At 38.9% G+C, this 17,128-nt stretch overlaps 1 protein-coding gene across 2 annotated transcripts; it reads left to right on the forward strand.

Annotated features, from left to right (window-relative positions):
* The first annotated feature begins 1,222 nt into the window (after positions 1-1,222).
* On the forward strand, positions 1,223-15,241 carry LOC104110364 (E3 ubiquitin-protein ligase UPL3). Of its 2 annotated transcripts, none has more exons than XM_070186109.1 (18): positions 1,223-2,605; positions 2,850-2,960; positions 3,108-3,224; positions 3,353-3,523; positions 3,597-3,758; positions 6,941-7,189; positions 7,287-7,408; positions 7,553-8,972; positions 11,167-11,262; positions 11,464-13,005; positions 13,127-13,351; positions 13,461-13,565; positions 13,719-13,799; positions 13,900-13,968; positions 14,089-14,217; positions 14,298-14,420; positions 14,601-14,768; positions 15,005-15,241. In XM_070186109.1, exons 1-17 carry the CDS (start codon positions 1,706-1,708, stop codon positions 14,664-14,666), a joined length of 5,688 nt encoding a protein of 1,895 aa, XP_070042210.1. In that variant the 5' UTR covers positions 1,223-1,705; the 3' UTR covers positions 14,667-14,768; positions 15,005-15,241. The 2 variants fall into 2 exon arrangements, with proteins under 2 accessions (XP_070042210.1, XP_009618133.1); XM_009619838.4 differs by having other exon boundaries at positions 14,601-14,764; positions 14,993-15,241.
* Positions 15,242-17,128: the final 1,887 nt, after the last annotated feature.

Below are 17,128 nucleotides of genomic sequence, written 5' to 3' on the forward strand. Positions count from 1 at the left end.
CCCATCTCTTGATATTGCTGCTGCAAAAGCATATTCGAGGCATGAAAAGTGGTGAAAGTTTTCTCCAACATATCATGATCAATAATATTATTACCACATAATTTCAGTTGGGAAATAATTCCAAACACAACAGAATTATACTCACTGATAGATTTAAAATCTTGTAACCTTAGATGAGTCCAATTATAACGTGCTTGTGGAAGAACGACCATCTTCAGGTGGTCATATCTCGTGCCTGTGGAAGAACGACCATCTTCAGGCGGTCATATCTATCTTTCAAATTATTCCACAGTATGACTGGATCTTTAATAGTGAGATATTCCATTTTCAAGCCTTGGTCAAGGTGATGGCGTAGGAATATCATTGCTTTGGCACGATCTTGGTTTGATGCTTGATTTTTGTCCATGATGGTATTTGCCAGACCCATCGCATCAAGATGAATTTCAGCATTAAGCATCCAAGACATGTAGCTTTTGCCCGATATATCCAGGGCTACAAACTCAAGTTTAGAAAGATTTGACATTATTTAGAAAAAGGAAGTTTGTACATCTGATACTTTTAAAGTATTTGCTCGAGATGGCAGAGTCCCGTGCTGATAACGTGTTATAAAATAAAGACTGTAAAGTAAAGACAAGTATAGAGAGAAACTGATATATTATTCAAACTTCAAACTTATGTACATAATGAACTGAAAACTCATCTATTTATAGAGGAAAAGAAGCTGCCGTGTAAGCTGCTACTGCAAGCTGCTGTGTAAGCTACTTGTAAGTTGCTTGTAAGCTACTACTGTACCGGATATAGATAATGTTCTACTGGGATAATGTTTATCCATAACGTAGTACCAAAATGATAAGCTTCTTTAGAAGGCTTATTTCTAATAGAGTACTAAATAGATAAACATATTTACGGCGGAGTCTCATATGGATAAACTTATTCAGGAAGCTTATTTACAACAGAGTAGTGAATGAACATCCATAATATAATAGTATATTTATAACATTTTTCTATTTTTTCAAGCAGACGTCACCATCTGAAAAGCAAATTTAAAACAAGTACGTAAAAGAGAACCAAATTGAAAAGCAAAGTCCAACCGATTTTGAACCAATTCGTACTGTAGTCACCGCCAAAGGCGTCGCCTGACATGGTATGTGGAGTGATATATATATATATATACTCTGTAGAAATGAAGGAAAAAGAAGAAAAATAAAGGGAAGAAAAAAGAAAAGGGAGCAAAAATAAAATAATAAAAAGAATTGGAATTACAAAAGGAACCAAAAGCAAATTATTCGATCTTTTTGGGGAAGGAAAAAATAAAAATTTCAACAGACACAAAATATTTATAGAGTTAGGGTTTTCTATATAGCTTTCTCCATCTTGCCTTTTCTCAGTTATATTCCTCCTTTCAGACTCAGAGTCGCATATCGCTCTACAAAACAAACGTGTTGATTACTCAAAGCACTTAATTGGAATTCGATTTTTCCGATTATACTGATTTGGGACTTTTAATAGATTGTGATTTGGGGATTTTAGCTAAAATCGATAAAGATCGCATCTTTTTTATCCCTTTTGCTTAAAAATCGTTTCAATTTTGTGAATTAGGGTTTCTGATATACGACGATGATATCCGAATCGGAAAGTGTCTGATCGCCGATTTTATTAAATCGGCGAGGTGATTCGCAGTTTTGAAGGGGGTTTTGGGTTTTGTATGGAAACTCGGAGCCGGAAGCGGGCGGAGGCCACCTCATCAGCGCCTTCTTCTTCTTCCTCTGCTGGTCCCACCACCCGTGCCGCTAAGCGTGCTCGTCTCTCCACCACTGCCGCCGCTACTTCCACCGCCAATTCAACTCCCACCGCCGCGTCTGCATCGATCTCAATTCGTTCTCGCATCTCAACTCGTTCCCAGGACTCATCTACACCCATGGACTCCACAAACGAATCTTCCGGGTCGGGTACCCGAACCCGCCGTGGTAAGAATCCTAGTCATGGTTCCGATAAAGATAATAATAATTTGGATAAAGGTAAGGAGAAAGAGCATGAAGTTAGGGTTAGGGATAAGAATAGGGATAGGGATAGGGAGGCTGAGAGGAGTCTAGGATTGAACATAGATTCTGGTGGTGGTGAGGACGATGATAATGATAGCGAAGGGGGTGTTGGTATTTTGCACCAGAATTTAACTTCAGCAAGTAGTGCACTTCAAGGACTTCTTAGGAAACTAGGTGCTGGATTGGATGATTTACTCCCCAGCTCTGCAATGGGGTCTGCGTCGTCGTCCCATCAGAGTGGCCGGCTCAAGAAGATATTGTCCGGTTTGAGGGCGGATGGTGAGGAAGGGAAACAAGTAGAAGCTCTGACTCAGCTGTGTGAGATGCTTTCTATTGGAACGGAAGATTCACTAAGCACATTTTCCGTGGACTCGTTCGTACCTGTGCTTGTTGGGCTGCTGAATCACGAGAGCAATCCTGATATTATGCTTCTTGCAGCCCGGGCTCTTACCCACTTGGTTGATGTTCTACCTTCTTCTTGTGCTGCTGTTGTCCATTATGGAGCTGTTTCATGCTTTGTAGCTCGGCTGCTTACAATTGAATACATGGACTTGGCTGAGCAGGTGAGTGAATTTGTTTGACACAGAACATTTATGTGTCCTACAAGGAAAAAGTATTCATGGTGATACTCCCAGCATAGTTAATCCATAACTATTATTCGCAATCCGAATATTATAATCCTTGCTTAACTAGGCCGTGAACGAGTTGACTTTAAGTGCAACTCTCTGTTTCTACGTGGAACCATTATGTGTATTTACTAAGGATTGGCTTTTTTTAGCTGTAATGCTAATGTTTTACCTTTGACAGTCTTTGCAAGCTCTAAAGAAGATATCTCAGGAACACCCAACTGCTTGCTTGAGGGCTGGTGCGCTGATGGCTGTGCTTTCTTATCTCGATTTCTTTTCCACTGGTGTTCAGGTAGAAAAATCCCTTTCATGATTTTGTGGAATCTTTTAATATCTTGTATCATGATTTTGATGGGAGTTCAGTTTTAGTGAAATAAGAAACTTCCAGCCCCTTTTAGTACATATACAATTGTTTCTAACATCTTTCGTCCTTCAACAGAGAGTAGCATTAGCAACTGCTGCTAATATGTGCAAGAAGCTTCCCTCAGATGCTGCTGACTTTGTCATGGAAGCTGTACCGCTTTTGACAAATCTCCTTCAATATCATGATGCAAAGGTGAATTCATTATCATGTTATGCTACCGTTGCAGGAAGATATCTTCTCTTCCCTGGCCCCTCCTAGTTTGGTTAAACTTAACTTTTGTTTTCTTAATGTTTTCTCTTGGTGCTTGGATGTGTCTGCAGGTATTAGAGCATGCTTCTATCTGCTTGACCCGTATTGCCGAATCATTTGCATCATACCCAGAGAAGCTAGATGAACTTTGCAATCACGGACTTGTTACCCAAGCTGCCTCACTCATCTCAACCACTAACTCTGGAGGTGGTCAGGCTTCACTCAGCACGTCAACCTACACAGTACGTTTAACTCTTCCATATGTCGGGCATTTACAATCTTGATAGCTGTATTCTGACTTGATAACGCTTGCAGGGTTTAATCCGGCTTCTTGCGACATGTGCCAGTGGCTCTCCACTAGGAACTAAAACTTTACTGCTGCTTGGTATCAGTGGAATTCTCAAGGATATTCTATCAGGTTCTGGTCTTGTGGCCTCTGTGTCTGTTTCAACTGCCTTGAGCAAACCTCCGGAGCAGGTATATATCATACATTTAGTTTTCATTCATGCTACAATTGCTAGCATTTCTTGTAAACAAATTTTCACAAGAGGCTCATGTTGGGTATAAGAAATATGTAGCATAGAAAGACAAAGTGACTTTTTAGTATGTTTTGCCTGCGGATAAAGTGTGTTGGAAAATAATCGGATTCAAAAAGCTTAGATTCATTTGCTATACTTCGTAGTCTTAAGTTAGCTCCCTTTCTTTGGCGGGTCAGTTTGTCTGTAGGGGGGAAGAGATGTTCTATGAGAAGTTTCTCATGCTTGATAGGAATACACCAGAAATTATATGTGGAGCTTTCCAACTCTACATTTCATTCTTTGATAAAGTTCCAGCATTACATTTTATTAAGGTCACGTAGATGGAAACTTCGCTTGCCCACCAAAGAGATAAATGAACATAATAGGAACAAGATGAGAAGAATGCCTGGTAGATGACCCCCCACTCCTGACCTTATCTCGGTGAGCTGCTGTCTGCTGATCCTACACTTTGTTCTAAGAGCACAAAACACCAATTTTTCAAAATGAAGCCTGTTATTGTCAAATATTGTTTCATTTATGTATCGATCCCACAAGGACTGGAACAGTTATCAAATAATTTATTCTTGGTAGTTGAAAACAATTAAATTCCAATAACTTTGTTCTAATGCCCACTTCCAACTATTAAGTTCCAATTAAATTCCAATAACTTTGACAAGAGTGGGTTGCTCTAGTGGTGAGCACCCTCCACTTCCAACTAAGAGGTTGTGAGTTCGAGTCACCCCAAGAGCAAGGTGGGGAGTTCTTGGAGGGAGGGAGTCGAGGGTCTATCGGAAACAACCTCTCTACCCAGGGTAGGAGTAAGGTTTGCGTACAAACTACTCCCCCAGACTCCACTAGTGGGATTATACTGGGTTGTTGTTGTTGTAACTTTGTTCTAATGTCCAACAAAAAAAAAATTAAAATGATCTATATTTTTTTAACCAAGATTGAAGAGAATTATTGGAGGAAGAAGTAGAGACTTATAGTTGGTTTGTTTAGATTTTACTCCTTGATTAATACATATATTTTTTTTAGAATAAATATTGATTACTTCTAATGAGTATAATCGCCTATTCTGATCACCAATTATTCTGAGTCGTCTCTGGAATAACTATAGCATAAAGATTCTAGAAACACATTAGTAGTTCAATTTGTGTATGTTTATAGTGATGGATTTTAGATAGCAATGTAGCTTCTCTCGAATACTCCAATTCCAATAACACACTCCTGCAACCAATTCTTCTCTCGGATAAATGGGCTATAGGAGAGCCGCTACGAGAACTATTCAAGCACACGATTTCCTCTTAATTTCTCTCTCGAGTAAATTAAGATTTGATTTGAAGGGTTCACCGTCAAACATACACAGTAGGTATTGATTCAAGAACCTAAAGTCTAAACTAATACATCATCAAGTTCTTATAAAGGAAAATTACTTCATAAAGGAGTTCATAGCATAAATCATAGAAAAGAAGATTTGGAAAACGTGACAACCCGATTAGGAGATTGGAGTCTCTCCTTCATTGGCTCAAACTTCAATATATGGCTCCAAGACTAAAGATACCCAACTTACCGAACAAGTACATGTGTTTATAGGGTTGGGTAATGTCAAAAAGACCAAAAATATCCTTACAAATCGCAGTCGATCCATCTGTGCCATGTTCTGTGCTGCAGCAAGATATCATGTACGATGTTCCTGTTCCCCTGCGTTTTTAGGCTGCAGTGCATATTTGTGATGTGTTAGGTAGTCTTCCCGCTCTATCTTGCCTGCCTTCTGGGGCTGTGGTGCGAAATCCTGTGCAGGTTCAACCTCAAATATTCACTTCTCTTGATCTTTTTCTTTCCGTTTGGATAGTCTGGTTATGCACCTTTTACATTCTTATACCAAAATTACCAAAGTTCGTGTATTAACCATCCAAATCAAATAAATTAAATCAGAAACCAACTAAAACACATCAAAACAGATCCATAGGTACAATTTGATTCATCATGTCCGAGAACAAGGTAGTGACATTACAATGTGGTGGTCTGCATTTCTAAATCAGGAATGAGTTACCCATATAGTGCGAGTGCCTTAGGAAGCTCAAATAAATTTTTCTAAACTAAACTTTCAAATGTACTTTTTCAACTTCAACTTCAAATACTTTTCTTTTTCCAATTTCAAAAAACCAATTTGATCCATACGCCTACTTGATGTTCTGGTGTAGGATTGGATCACCACTATTGCAACTGATATCGATGAATTTTTTAGCTGATGGAGAAATTTTGTTTTTAGCTTCAACTCGGTGGATAATAAGCCTGCCCCTCTACCCTTCTCCCCCTTAAATACCAAACGTTGTTCAACTGGCAGGATTCGAAGTCGCGACATATGATTACCACATATGTCCCCTCTATACTATCTTTGACTTTGAACTGAAGCTCCGAGGACAAAAATCGGTGAACATATTGATAAGTACAAAGTTGATGATAAGTATCTATTTATCGTTTTCCCCTCAGCTGTTATACTTCCTGGACAGCCTAAGGAACTTTGCTGTTAGACTTGAAGAAGTACAATAATTCACAAGTGTAGTTTTTTTCATTAGAAATTTTATCCTTTTCATTACAAGTGCATTATTGAATATTCAAATGTTTATTCCTAGAATGTGAATCACGTAAAAATTGGTAAAACAATAATATAAGGTTTAGGACATACCCTTGGTTTTCTTATGAAACTTTATTAGTAGTTGAAGACTCTCAAATTGTTTGTCGCTGAGATCAGTTAAACCTTAGTAGCGTAAATATGGCTTAGTTTTCTAAAACATTCAAGATCTTTCAGTTGTAATTTAGATAGCACTTGGATCATGTTATGAACAACCTTATTACTTTAATTCTTTTGTCTAATGTGTTATTCCTCTAATTGACTCTATTATTTTGTGAAATAAGATGACAATCTTCCCGCTTATTGGTTAAATGATCCTCTTGTTTCAAAGACCGTCTGGTTTCACTAGCTGGTGCTTGAACAAATGCCACGAAAACCATGCCTGCCTTTTCTGTGCTACGTGCGAACTGATTCATTTGAATGCTGCTTCTACCTCTTATAAGGACCGCAAAATTTCTTTTTGGATAGAACCAGGACCTTAAATGTATTTTCCTGGGTTTTACTAGATTTTTGAGATCGTGAACCTGGCAAATGAGCTTCTTCCTTCGCTGCCTCAAGGGACCATCTCTCTTCCAACCAGCACTAATTTGTTGATTAAAGGATCTGTTGTGAAGAAACCTTCTGCTGGTGGTTCTACCAAACAGGAGGAGACGAATCTATCTACTCAGGAGGTTTCAGCTCGAGAAAAATTATTGAATGATCAACCTGAACTTCTGCAACAATTTGGAATGGATCTGCTTCCTGTGCTGATCCAGGTTGGTATCATAATCCATTGTAAATTACTACCTCCATCTTACAACTGCCATGGTAGAGATTTACGAGATGACCCCTGTTACTTGTTTTGCTGATCAGGTATATGGATCCAGTGTCAATAGTCCAGTTCGCCACAAGTGTCTCTCTGTTATTGGAAAACTTATGTACTTCAGCAGTGCAGATATGATTCAATCTCTAAATAACATCACTAACATATCAAGGTATGAATATCAGCAAAATATAAGCTTGAAATTTTTCATCAGATGTGGATCTGGGGGGGAATGGTTTATCCATGGAACAATCTTTTATGTGCATCATATTTCTTTGGTGGTGAAATTAGTAGTGCATTTGTAATTTCTCTGTAGTTTTTTGGCTGGAGTATTGGCCTGGAAGGATCCCCAAGTGCTGGTGCCTGCCCTTCAAGTAGCAGAAATTTTAATGGAAAAACTTCCTGGAATTTTTTCCAAGATGTTTGTGCGAGAAGGTGTTGTTCATGCTGTAGATGCTCTGATAGTGTCTGCGTCCCATAGTTCCGCTCCTTCCCAGCCATCATCTGCTGAGAAGGACAATGATTGTATACCTGGGTCATCTCGCTCTAGGCGTAATCGACGTCGTGGCAATAATTCAAATGCAGATGCAAGTTCCATTGAGGATCCCAAGAGTACAGTTCCTGGGAGTGGATCACCGCCAAACTCATTGGAAATTCCAAAGACCAGTTCTAGCATTCGCATGGCAGTCAGTGCATGTGCTAAATCTTTCAAAGATAAATACTTCCCTTCAGATTCAGGGGCTTCTGAAGTTGGCGTTACTGATGATCTTCTACGATTGAAGAATCTCAGTATGAAGTTGAACGCTGGTGTTGATGAACAAATATCTAAATCTAAAGGAAAATCAAAAGCTTCTGCTCCTCGGCTTGGAGATATTTCTGCCAGTAAGGAAGAGACCTTGGCCGAACTGGTAGCTTCCATGCTGGGGGAGCTCAGCAAAGGGGATGGTGTATCAACTTTCGAGTTCATTGGGAGTGGAGTTGTTGCATCTTTGCTGAACTATTTTACATGTGGATTTTTTTCCAAGGAAAGAATCTCAGATGCTAATTTGTCTAGGCTTCGACAACAAGCAATCAGAAGATATAAGTCTTTTATTGCAGTTGCCCTTCCTGCTACTGTTGATAGTGGAAATATTGTTCCTATGACTGTTTTGGTTCAAAAGCTTCAAAATGCCCTATCTTCGTTGGAGCGGTTCCCTGTCGTGCTGAGTCATTCTTCCAGATCATCTACCGGAAATGCGCGACTTTCTTCAGGTTTAAGTGCTTTGTCGCAACCATTCAAGCTACGCCTTTGCAGAGCTCAAGGGGACAAAACCCTCCGTGACTACTCCTCAAATGTTGTGTTGATTGATCCTTTAGCAAGTTTGGCGGCAATTGAAGACTTTCTTTGGCCTCGAGTTCAGCGAGTTGAGTCTGGACAAAAGGCCTTTGCGTCAGTAGGCAACTCTGAGTCTGGGACCACCCCTGCAGGAGTTGGTGCTTCATGCCCATCTACTTCTACTCCGGCTTCTGGATCTCGGCGTACACGATCTAGGTCAGCGGTTAATATAAATGACGGTGCAAAGAAAGACCCGCCACAGGAAAAAAATGGAAGTTCTTCCAAGGGCAAAGGAAAGGCTGTTCTGAAACCGGCTCAAGAAGATGGCAGAGGGCCCCAGACAAGAAATGCTGCTCGAAGACGAGCAGCCTTGGATAAAGAAACAGAGGTGAAACCCGTGACTGGGGATTCTAGTTCCGAGGTATGTTTTTTCGCTCTATTATGCGTGTCTAGTAGATGGATTCATTTTTCCAAAATACCTTTGGAGCAAAATTCGTCATTTCTTTACTTTGTTGAAGAATAATTGTATAATAATAGCAAATTCCAGGAAAGATAGTATAGATGAATAAATAATATGAGAAAATTTACAAATGAACAAGAAGGAGAAATATTATTGAAATATTGGTATTTAGTACTACATCAAATATTACAGCTAACGAATAATTCTCTGTTTTGTTTTTGATAGGTTAAATAATTCTCTATTTTATCTGTTAAATGAAGGAATTTTTTGTATGTCCTATTTAAGTAGGGTAAAATGGTCTTTCCTCACCTAAACTCATGTTTCTCTAACCTAAGGGTGTTGCCTCAATGAAGTGAGTGCTAACCTTAGAGATTAGGTTTCAAATTCTAGCTGGGACAAAAAAAACCAAGTGATCTCTTCCAATTTGCTCGAGCCTCGGTGAGAGAGTTACTTGGTACATGTGTTGGTGGGGTGCAATAGGTACCTGGTCGAATAGTCGAGGTGCTCGCAAGCTGACCAATATACCGCCGTTATTAAAAAATAGAAAACTCATGTTTCTCTATTTCCTGCATCTTAAACGCCCTCCTTGGACAGGATGGTCTACCAATAATGATTAGTATATCATCTTTTTATCCAATATAACCGATGATATCCAGTGAGTAAACGTCCTCTTATTGTTAATATGTCTTTCTTTATTCTTTTCCGTTAACTTGAGAAATCCGTTGAAGATAAACCTTTCCTGCAGAAGAAAGTTAATTCTTCCTCCAACAACAACAACAATAACAAATCCAGTGTAATCCCACAAGTGGAGTATGGGGAGGGTAATGTATATGCAGACCTTACCCCTACTTTGTGAAGGTAGAGAGGCTATTTCCGTTAGAATCTCGGCTCAAGGAGAGAAGAAAGTTAATACTTCCTCCCTCCCAAATAAATATTGTGGTTTGGGAGTATTAAATGAAAGTTTGCAATTTTTAAGGTTGATTTTGGACATTGACCCATCGATTATCAAAAAATTACCTGTATTGTCAGAAGTTATAGGCATCCACATGACGGGGTTTGTGAAATGATGTCATTGCCTGATGGACATCCACACGGCGGGTTCTTCACCGTCAATTAATCAACATGGTTGTTCATGTAATAAGCATTTCATTTAGATGCTCACCTTGAGAGATATCTGAAATTTTTAGGAACATATCCTTGTAAAAGTCAATTTTGACTGTGATGATTCTTGTATGCACACTTAATCGAGAGTTAGAGAAGCTGTAGACGATATGCAAAGGTGTAGGTAAGCTTCATGAATCCCTGCATGTCTTGGAATTGCGTTGATCAAACGCAAGAAAGGGAATCACTGCTAGAAAGCAGCTTTGTAATTGGAAATGAACACGCAGAATAATAAAAGATTGAGTATTACCATTATACCTCATTCTGAAGAAATTCATTCTCAAAAGAGTATTACCATTATACCTACAAGACAAATATACAAAAGGTCATATAAACTCACCTAAATCAGAAGAAGATGCGTAAAATTTAACATCATGTTCTTATCAAATAAAAGTTTATTCTGTAATTTAGGTACTTCTTGTGCATCACTTTCTCAATGTGTACTACTAACGTTTGCTTCTAAATTTTATTCATCAGTTTGGAAGACACTTTTACTCTGCATGTCTTTTACCCTTACTCACCACTGATGACCAAGACCAACTTGCACGCTAGACATGTGTCCATTTCATGACAGCTTCAAAATACAAATCTTCTACTAAACTATCATATCCTACATATATACTGTCATTAGTATGTCCCTGTGCCCTTTCTAGCGGGAGGTGAAAGTTACAGGGTTTTAGTATCTTGTCCTTCTCTTTTAAGAATGTATACCTTTTGTTTGCACATCTTGCTAATTCTTCTTTTGACGTATTTATGCTGACTGATAAATTAATTACATGATTTAGCTTACTGGATCCCGAGTTAATTTATGAATCACTTACGTAGGTCTCTTGAACATTGAGGTCTCAAAAATATTGAATGAAACAGAAAAATGCTTATTCAAAGTATTGATGCTTTCTCTGATTTTTACTGCCTACATTTTTCATCTCCTCATTTTTTGCTGCTTGCATGACAATATGAACCTTGACATTCCGTTGCTTTTTGCGATGTTTAGGATGAGGAGTTGGATATGTCACCTGTTGAAATTGATGATGCTTTGGTCATTGAGGATGACGATATATCTGATGATGATGAAGATGACCATGATGATGTAAGCTACTACTAAAATCTCATTTTTTAAATTTCGAGTTCTGCCATTCTTCTAATTTACGCTTAGATTGTTGAGAGCAGATCTGCATTCTCGATGTGCATGTTTTCAGTCGCTTCTCCACAGATCAAATTGATCAGCTCTTGTAATTTAATGCACAGTTGTATTAAAGATGGTTTTCTGAAATTGTTGCCAATGCTTTAGGTGTTGAGAGATGATTCTCTTCCTGTTTGCATGCCGGACAAAGTTCATGATGTTAAATTGGGTGATTCTTCGGAGGAGAATCCTGCCGCACAGACGGCAAATGATAGCCAGACAAATGCTGGTGGTGGTTCTAGCAGCAGAGCTGCTTCTGCTCAGGGATCTGAATCCGTTGAGTTCAGGAGTGGGAGTTCTTATGGTTCAAGGGGTGCAATGTCATTTGCTGCTGCTGCCATGGCCGGGCTTGCATCTGCTAATGGTAGAGGTGTGAGAGGTGCTAGAGATCGCCATGGACGCCCTCTCTTTAGCACTAGTGATCCGCACAGACTTGTATTTTCTGCAGGTGGAAAGCAGCTTAATAGGCACTTGACTATCTACCAGGCTATCCAGCGGCAGCTTGTCCTTGATGAGGATGATGAAGAGAGATATGGTGGTACTGACTTTGTATCTAGTGACGGAAGCAGACTTTGGGGTGATATTTACACTATCACATACCAAAGGGCTGACAGTCAAGCAGAGAGGTCTACCAAAGGTGATGGGAGCTCAACTTCCACCAAGTGTAACAAAGCTAGTTCTTCAGCAAGTGCCAGTGCTGATCCCTCATTGCATCGAGCATCATTGTTAGATAGTATATTACAGGGAGAACTTCCTTGTGATATGGAAAAAACCAATCCTACTTACAACATTTTGGCCCTGTTACGTGTACTGGATGGATTAAACCAGCTGGCCCCACGGTTACGTGTCCAGTCAGTTATTGATGATTTTTCTGAAGGGGAAAAGTTGAGTTTAGATGAGCTCAGTGCTGCTGGTGTCAAAATTCCTCCGGAGGAATTTGTCAACAGTAAGCTCACTCCAAAGTTGGCCCGACAGATTCAGGATGCTCTAGCCCTTTGTAGTGGGTCTCTTCCATCATGGTGTTACCAGTTGACAAGGTCCTGTCCATTTCTTTTTCCATTTGAGGTTCGACGCCAGTACTTCTATTCAACAGCCTTTGGATTATCTAGGGCTTTGTATCGGCTTCAGCAACAACAAGGTGCGGATGGTAATGGATCTACCAATGAGAGAGAAGTTAGGGTCGGGAGATTACAGCGCCAGAAAGTCCGTGTCTCTAGAAATCGCATTCTAGATTCTGCTGCGAAAGTAATGGAGATGTACTCCAGCCAAAAAGCTGTTCTTGAGGTTGAATATTTTGGTGAAGTTGGCACTGGTTTGGGTCCAACTCTGGAGTTCTATACCCTTTTAAGTCATGATCTGCAAAAAGTTGGACTGGGAATGTGGAGGACGAGTTCCTCATCAAGTGAACATTCAGTGGAAGTGAGCGTGGGTGAAAAACTGAACAGGGAAGATAAAGAACTTGTCCAAGCACCTCTTGGATTATTCCCACGTCCCTGGCCATCGACTGTTGATACTGCTGATGGAAACCAATTCACCAAAGTAATAGAATATTTCAGATTGCTTGGGCGTGTGATGGCCAAAGCACTTCAAGATGGGCGGCTTTTGGACCTCCCTATGTCAACAACATTCTATAAGCTTGTCCTTGGCCAAGTAAGGGTTTCTCTCTGTTTTTTTGTGTTGCACGTTATACCTTCTAAGATCAAATTGTTGCACCCACCTTTGTATTTTTTTGTATATCTTTTCTAACGGTTCTGTGCTTAAAACACTGCAGGAGCTTGATCTGTATGATATTCTCTCTTTTGATGCCGAGTTGGGAAAGACTTTGCAAGAGTTGCAAGCTCTTGTTAGTCGGAAACAATATATAGAATCAATGGGAGGCCTGGGCCAAGACAAAATTAGTGATTTGCATTTTCGTGGGACTCCAGTTGAGGATCTTTGTTTAGATTTCACACTCCCAGGCTATCCTGAATATGTTCTGAAAGCAGGCGATCAGAATGTATGCTGCTTTTCCTTGGACGCCAATTCTATTTTTTTTTTTTAATTAAAATTTTGTCCTTTTTCTTTTGATCATTTTGTTTGATTTGTACCTTAAATGGAATTTGCAGGTGGATCTTAGTAACTTGGAGGAATATGTTTCTTTGGTGGTTGATGCCACTGTGAGGACTGGAATTGGGCGGCAGATGGAAGCATTTAGATCTGGCTTCAATCAGGTTAGTTTCCATCATGGGATTTATAGCGTGTTTGAGGAAAAAAGCACTTTTTTGAGAAAAAAGGCACTTTTGGCCCTGGGAGAAGCATGGCCAAACAGGCTATTAGCTAATTAGATACATGAGATGATAACTTTTAATCTCCACAACTTTCAGGTATTTGACATTTCAGCTCTGCAAACATTCTCTTCTTCTGAGTTGGACTACCTGCTTTGTGGCCGTAGAGAGTTATGGAAGGTAACCTTTGTTTCTCATGAACCCAGTATAGCACACTGTGATACTTGTATACTTGAAAGTTTCCTGCTTTTTTTCCAATTTCACTGTTTTGTTTGTGCAGGCTGAGACTCTTGTAGATCATATCAAATTTGATCATGGATATACAGCCAAGAGTCCCGCTATTGTTTATGTAAGTTTCCTCAGCTATCAGTGGAAGTGTAGTACCTGAGACTAATGTTACCAAGCTAGTTAGTCTGTCTCTTCTATTGACTTCAGAATGATATCAACTGTTTAATTTGCTGATCCTCAGTTACTAGAGATCATGGGAGAGTTCACTCCTGAGCAGCAACGAGCGTTCTGTCAGTTTGTCACTGGTGCTCCCCGGCTTCCTCCAGGTGGTCTGGCTGTGCTCAATCCTAAGTTGACAATAGTGAGGAAGGTACAGTTGTAGTTAGCTAAAATATAAGTCCGACCATTTTATTCTCTCTGCGGTGACTGACCATTGTATTTTTGGAACAGCATTCATCTAGTGCTAGTAATACAGCATCAAATGGTAATATGCCATCAGAATCTGCAGATGATGACCTACCTAGTGTGATGACATGTGCTAACTACCTGAAACTGCCTCCCTATTCTACTAAGGTATGATTTCTCCCCAATCCATCCGCTCTAGGTTGTGCAGAAACTTATCCCCGCATCTCCTTCATGAGGGTAGTCATCTGCTTTCCTAGTGCAATTTAAGACTGACTCTCTATCTCTTATCTCTTTCCACTCTCTTGGGAGCGGCAAATAGAATTTCTTATGCCTTACGTCACTCTACAGGAAATCATGTACAAGAAGTTACTCTATGCGATCAATGAAGGCCAAGGATCCTTTGATTTATCATAAGTCACCTGACAAATGGACTTGTGAATACAACTGTGAAATTGTTGTGTCTGGTCCTCAATAAAGGCGGCTCTGGCCCATGCTCAACTAGCAACACCAAGGTCTGTATGCCTCAAGAATCCGCCGTCTCATTTTTTCTTTCAGACTACATTTCCTCTATCTTGATTGCCAGCTTCATTACTGCAGCACTATTCACTAAGATTGTAAAACTATTTGTTTTTTTGTTTGTTTGAGCCATGTATTTAGTCTGCTGATTTACCTGCCAAGTATTGCGGCGTCTTCAGGTTATTTAACTCTGGACTTTTGTGTTTTGGCTGTTTATGTCACAGCTGACATTGGAGCCTTGCTTCGGCCGTGTGATGATGGGAGATTTTTTCTGCGGGGGTTCTATGCTGCAAATGCTTGTAAATATGTAGGAAGATTGTTCTTTCAATTTTGACGTTTTAAGGTCGTGCAGCACATACATGTAAGGGCATAGTGTGGCCTTTTTTTTCACTTTGCTTCTCGCAGATAAAAGGAATGTTGTTCTTTGACATTTCAGTTACTAGTAATATGCTCCAATAAATTGGCCAGCATAATTGAGGTGCTCTCAAGCCAAGTGCGGCTCTAGGGTGGTAAGGCAGGTGAAGCCCTTGCCTTACGCCCCAAATAGTTAAGGCCCCAAAAATATATAATTTATTTATATAAAAATTTCTAATTTTAATATTTTATATAAATTCGGTAGAGGTAGGATTGAGTGAGTTAATACGATAAAAATTCTTGAGGCAAGTGTTGCAAGGTTAAAAAAAACTTGATGAATAATGGGTTCACTCCTATCAATTTTACCTGGTATTAGGAGTGGCAAAATGGTTAAAAGAAAACAGTTAATAATCTATATTATCTACTAAAAAAAATGGGTTGGATAATAAATTTTTTAAAAAGGGGTTAAATATGGATAAGAATCATATTATCCATTTAAAAAATGGATAACCAATGGATAACTAATGAGTTTAATTTTTACATTTGTAAAACCTTAAATTGGGGGATGCTCAAATTTGGGAGATTAGGAATTCTCCCAAAAGTGATCATATTCATTAAGCCATGGATAATATAGTTACTCATATTATTCGCCGGTTAAATTATTTTTTATCCGTATTTAATATGAGTCGGGTCGGATAATTTATCTGTTTTTTCATTGCATGTTTTCGACCCATCCTATATCCGACCCGCCCCACCCGTTTGCCACCCTACCTAATATCATATTTTGTATGTCACACCTCCTTTTTCCTCACAAAAGATATGTGTTATGGATTGTTGTGGGTTAAAGAGTTTTTCCAATTAAAGTGACAAATTTGAGTAGGGATTATTTTATTTACAGAGTCGCCACTTGGAATTGATTTTTTGGGTGTTCCAAGTCACCATTTATTTGAATTCCTAGTCAAAGGAAGGTTTGACTCTATTATTATTGGTCTGCGAAAATAAAGTCCGGGTAAAGAATTCTGTTGACCGGGGAGAAGGTGTAAGGCATTCTCCGAGTCCCGTGGTTCTAGCACGGTCGCTTTAATGACTACATTTGGCTTATATTATTTTTGGATAACCTGTGTTTTATTGGTTCTCATGTTTTACCTATATCCGCTTTTATTGCTTGATTAGATTTATGAAAATTATCTTGAAATAAGTCACGTGTACGTGTACTCATTTTTGTTTGGCGTCAAGAATCATGTCACGCGTACGTGTACACAATTAATAACACATTTATTATTATTCGAAGTTGATTGGTCAAGTCATGTGAACGCGCACTTGTATTATTTTCCTAAACGAATTTGAAATTATTGTAAGACCAAGAGTTTATGGATAGAAAATTATTTGAAAGTCGGAAAATATATTAGTTATTTAAAGTATTGAAAATTCATCTACACTTAGAAATATTTATAACTTATTACTCTATCTTTGAAATTAGGAGACATTTATCAATTATGAAAGAATGAACTAATTATTAGTCTAGTGACAAAATTATTGGGCATGACATATTTATACTCAATCCAACCCATGTCTAATTCTTTCTTTCCTATTAAATGTGGTAACTCATTTCTGGTTCACTTACTTGAACTCTAACGCATGTCCCATTAATACGGCAAGATCTTCATTCTTAATTCTAAATAGCAAATCTCATTAAGATGAAATCCTATTCAAATAATCTCTTGACAAATCGCTTGAAACATGTAAAAAGACACTACAACATGATAATGTGTATAAATAAAACAACACAAAAAATTATCACATGAACCTCTATAAGAACATCACACAAAACAATAAAATAATTAACAAAGGGAGGATAAGCAATGAACCTTTAAGCAAAAAATTTCCTTCAGAACTTGATTAATGCAAAAATAATTCTGAGTCGAGCAAATACACCAAACCAAGGGCAAATCGGCAGATGAGCAGAAAATCTAGCGACGAATCTTCTAAAATTCGAGCCCGGACCG

The sequence above is a fragment of the Nicotiana tomentosiformis genome, chromosome 1 (assembly GCF_000390325.3).
Source record: "Nicotiana tomentosiformis chromosome 1, ASM39032v3, whole genome shotgun sequence".
NCBI lineage: Eukaryota > Viridiplantae > Streptophyta > Magnoliopsida > Solanales > Solanaceae > Nicotiana > Nicotiana tomentosiformis.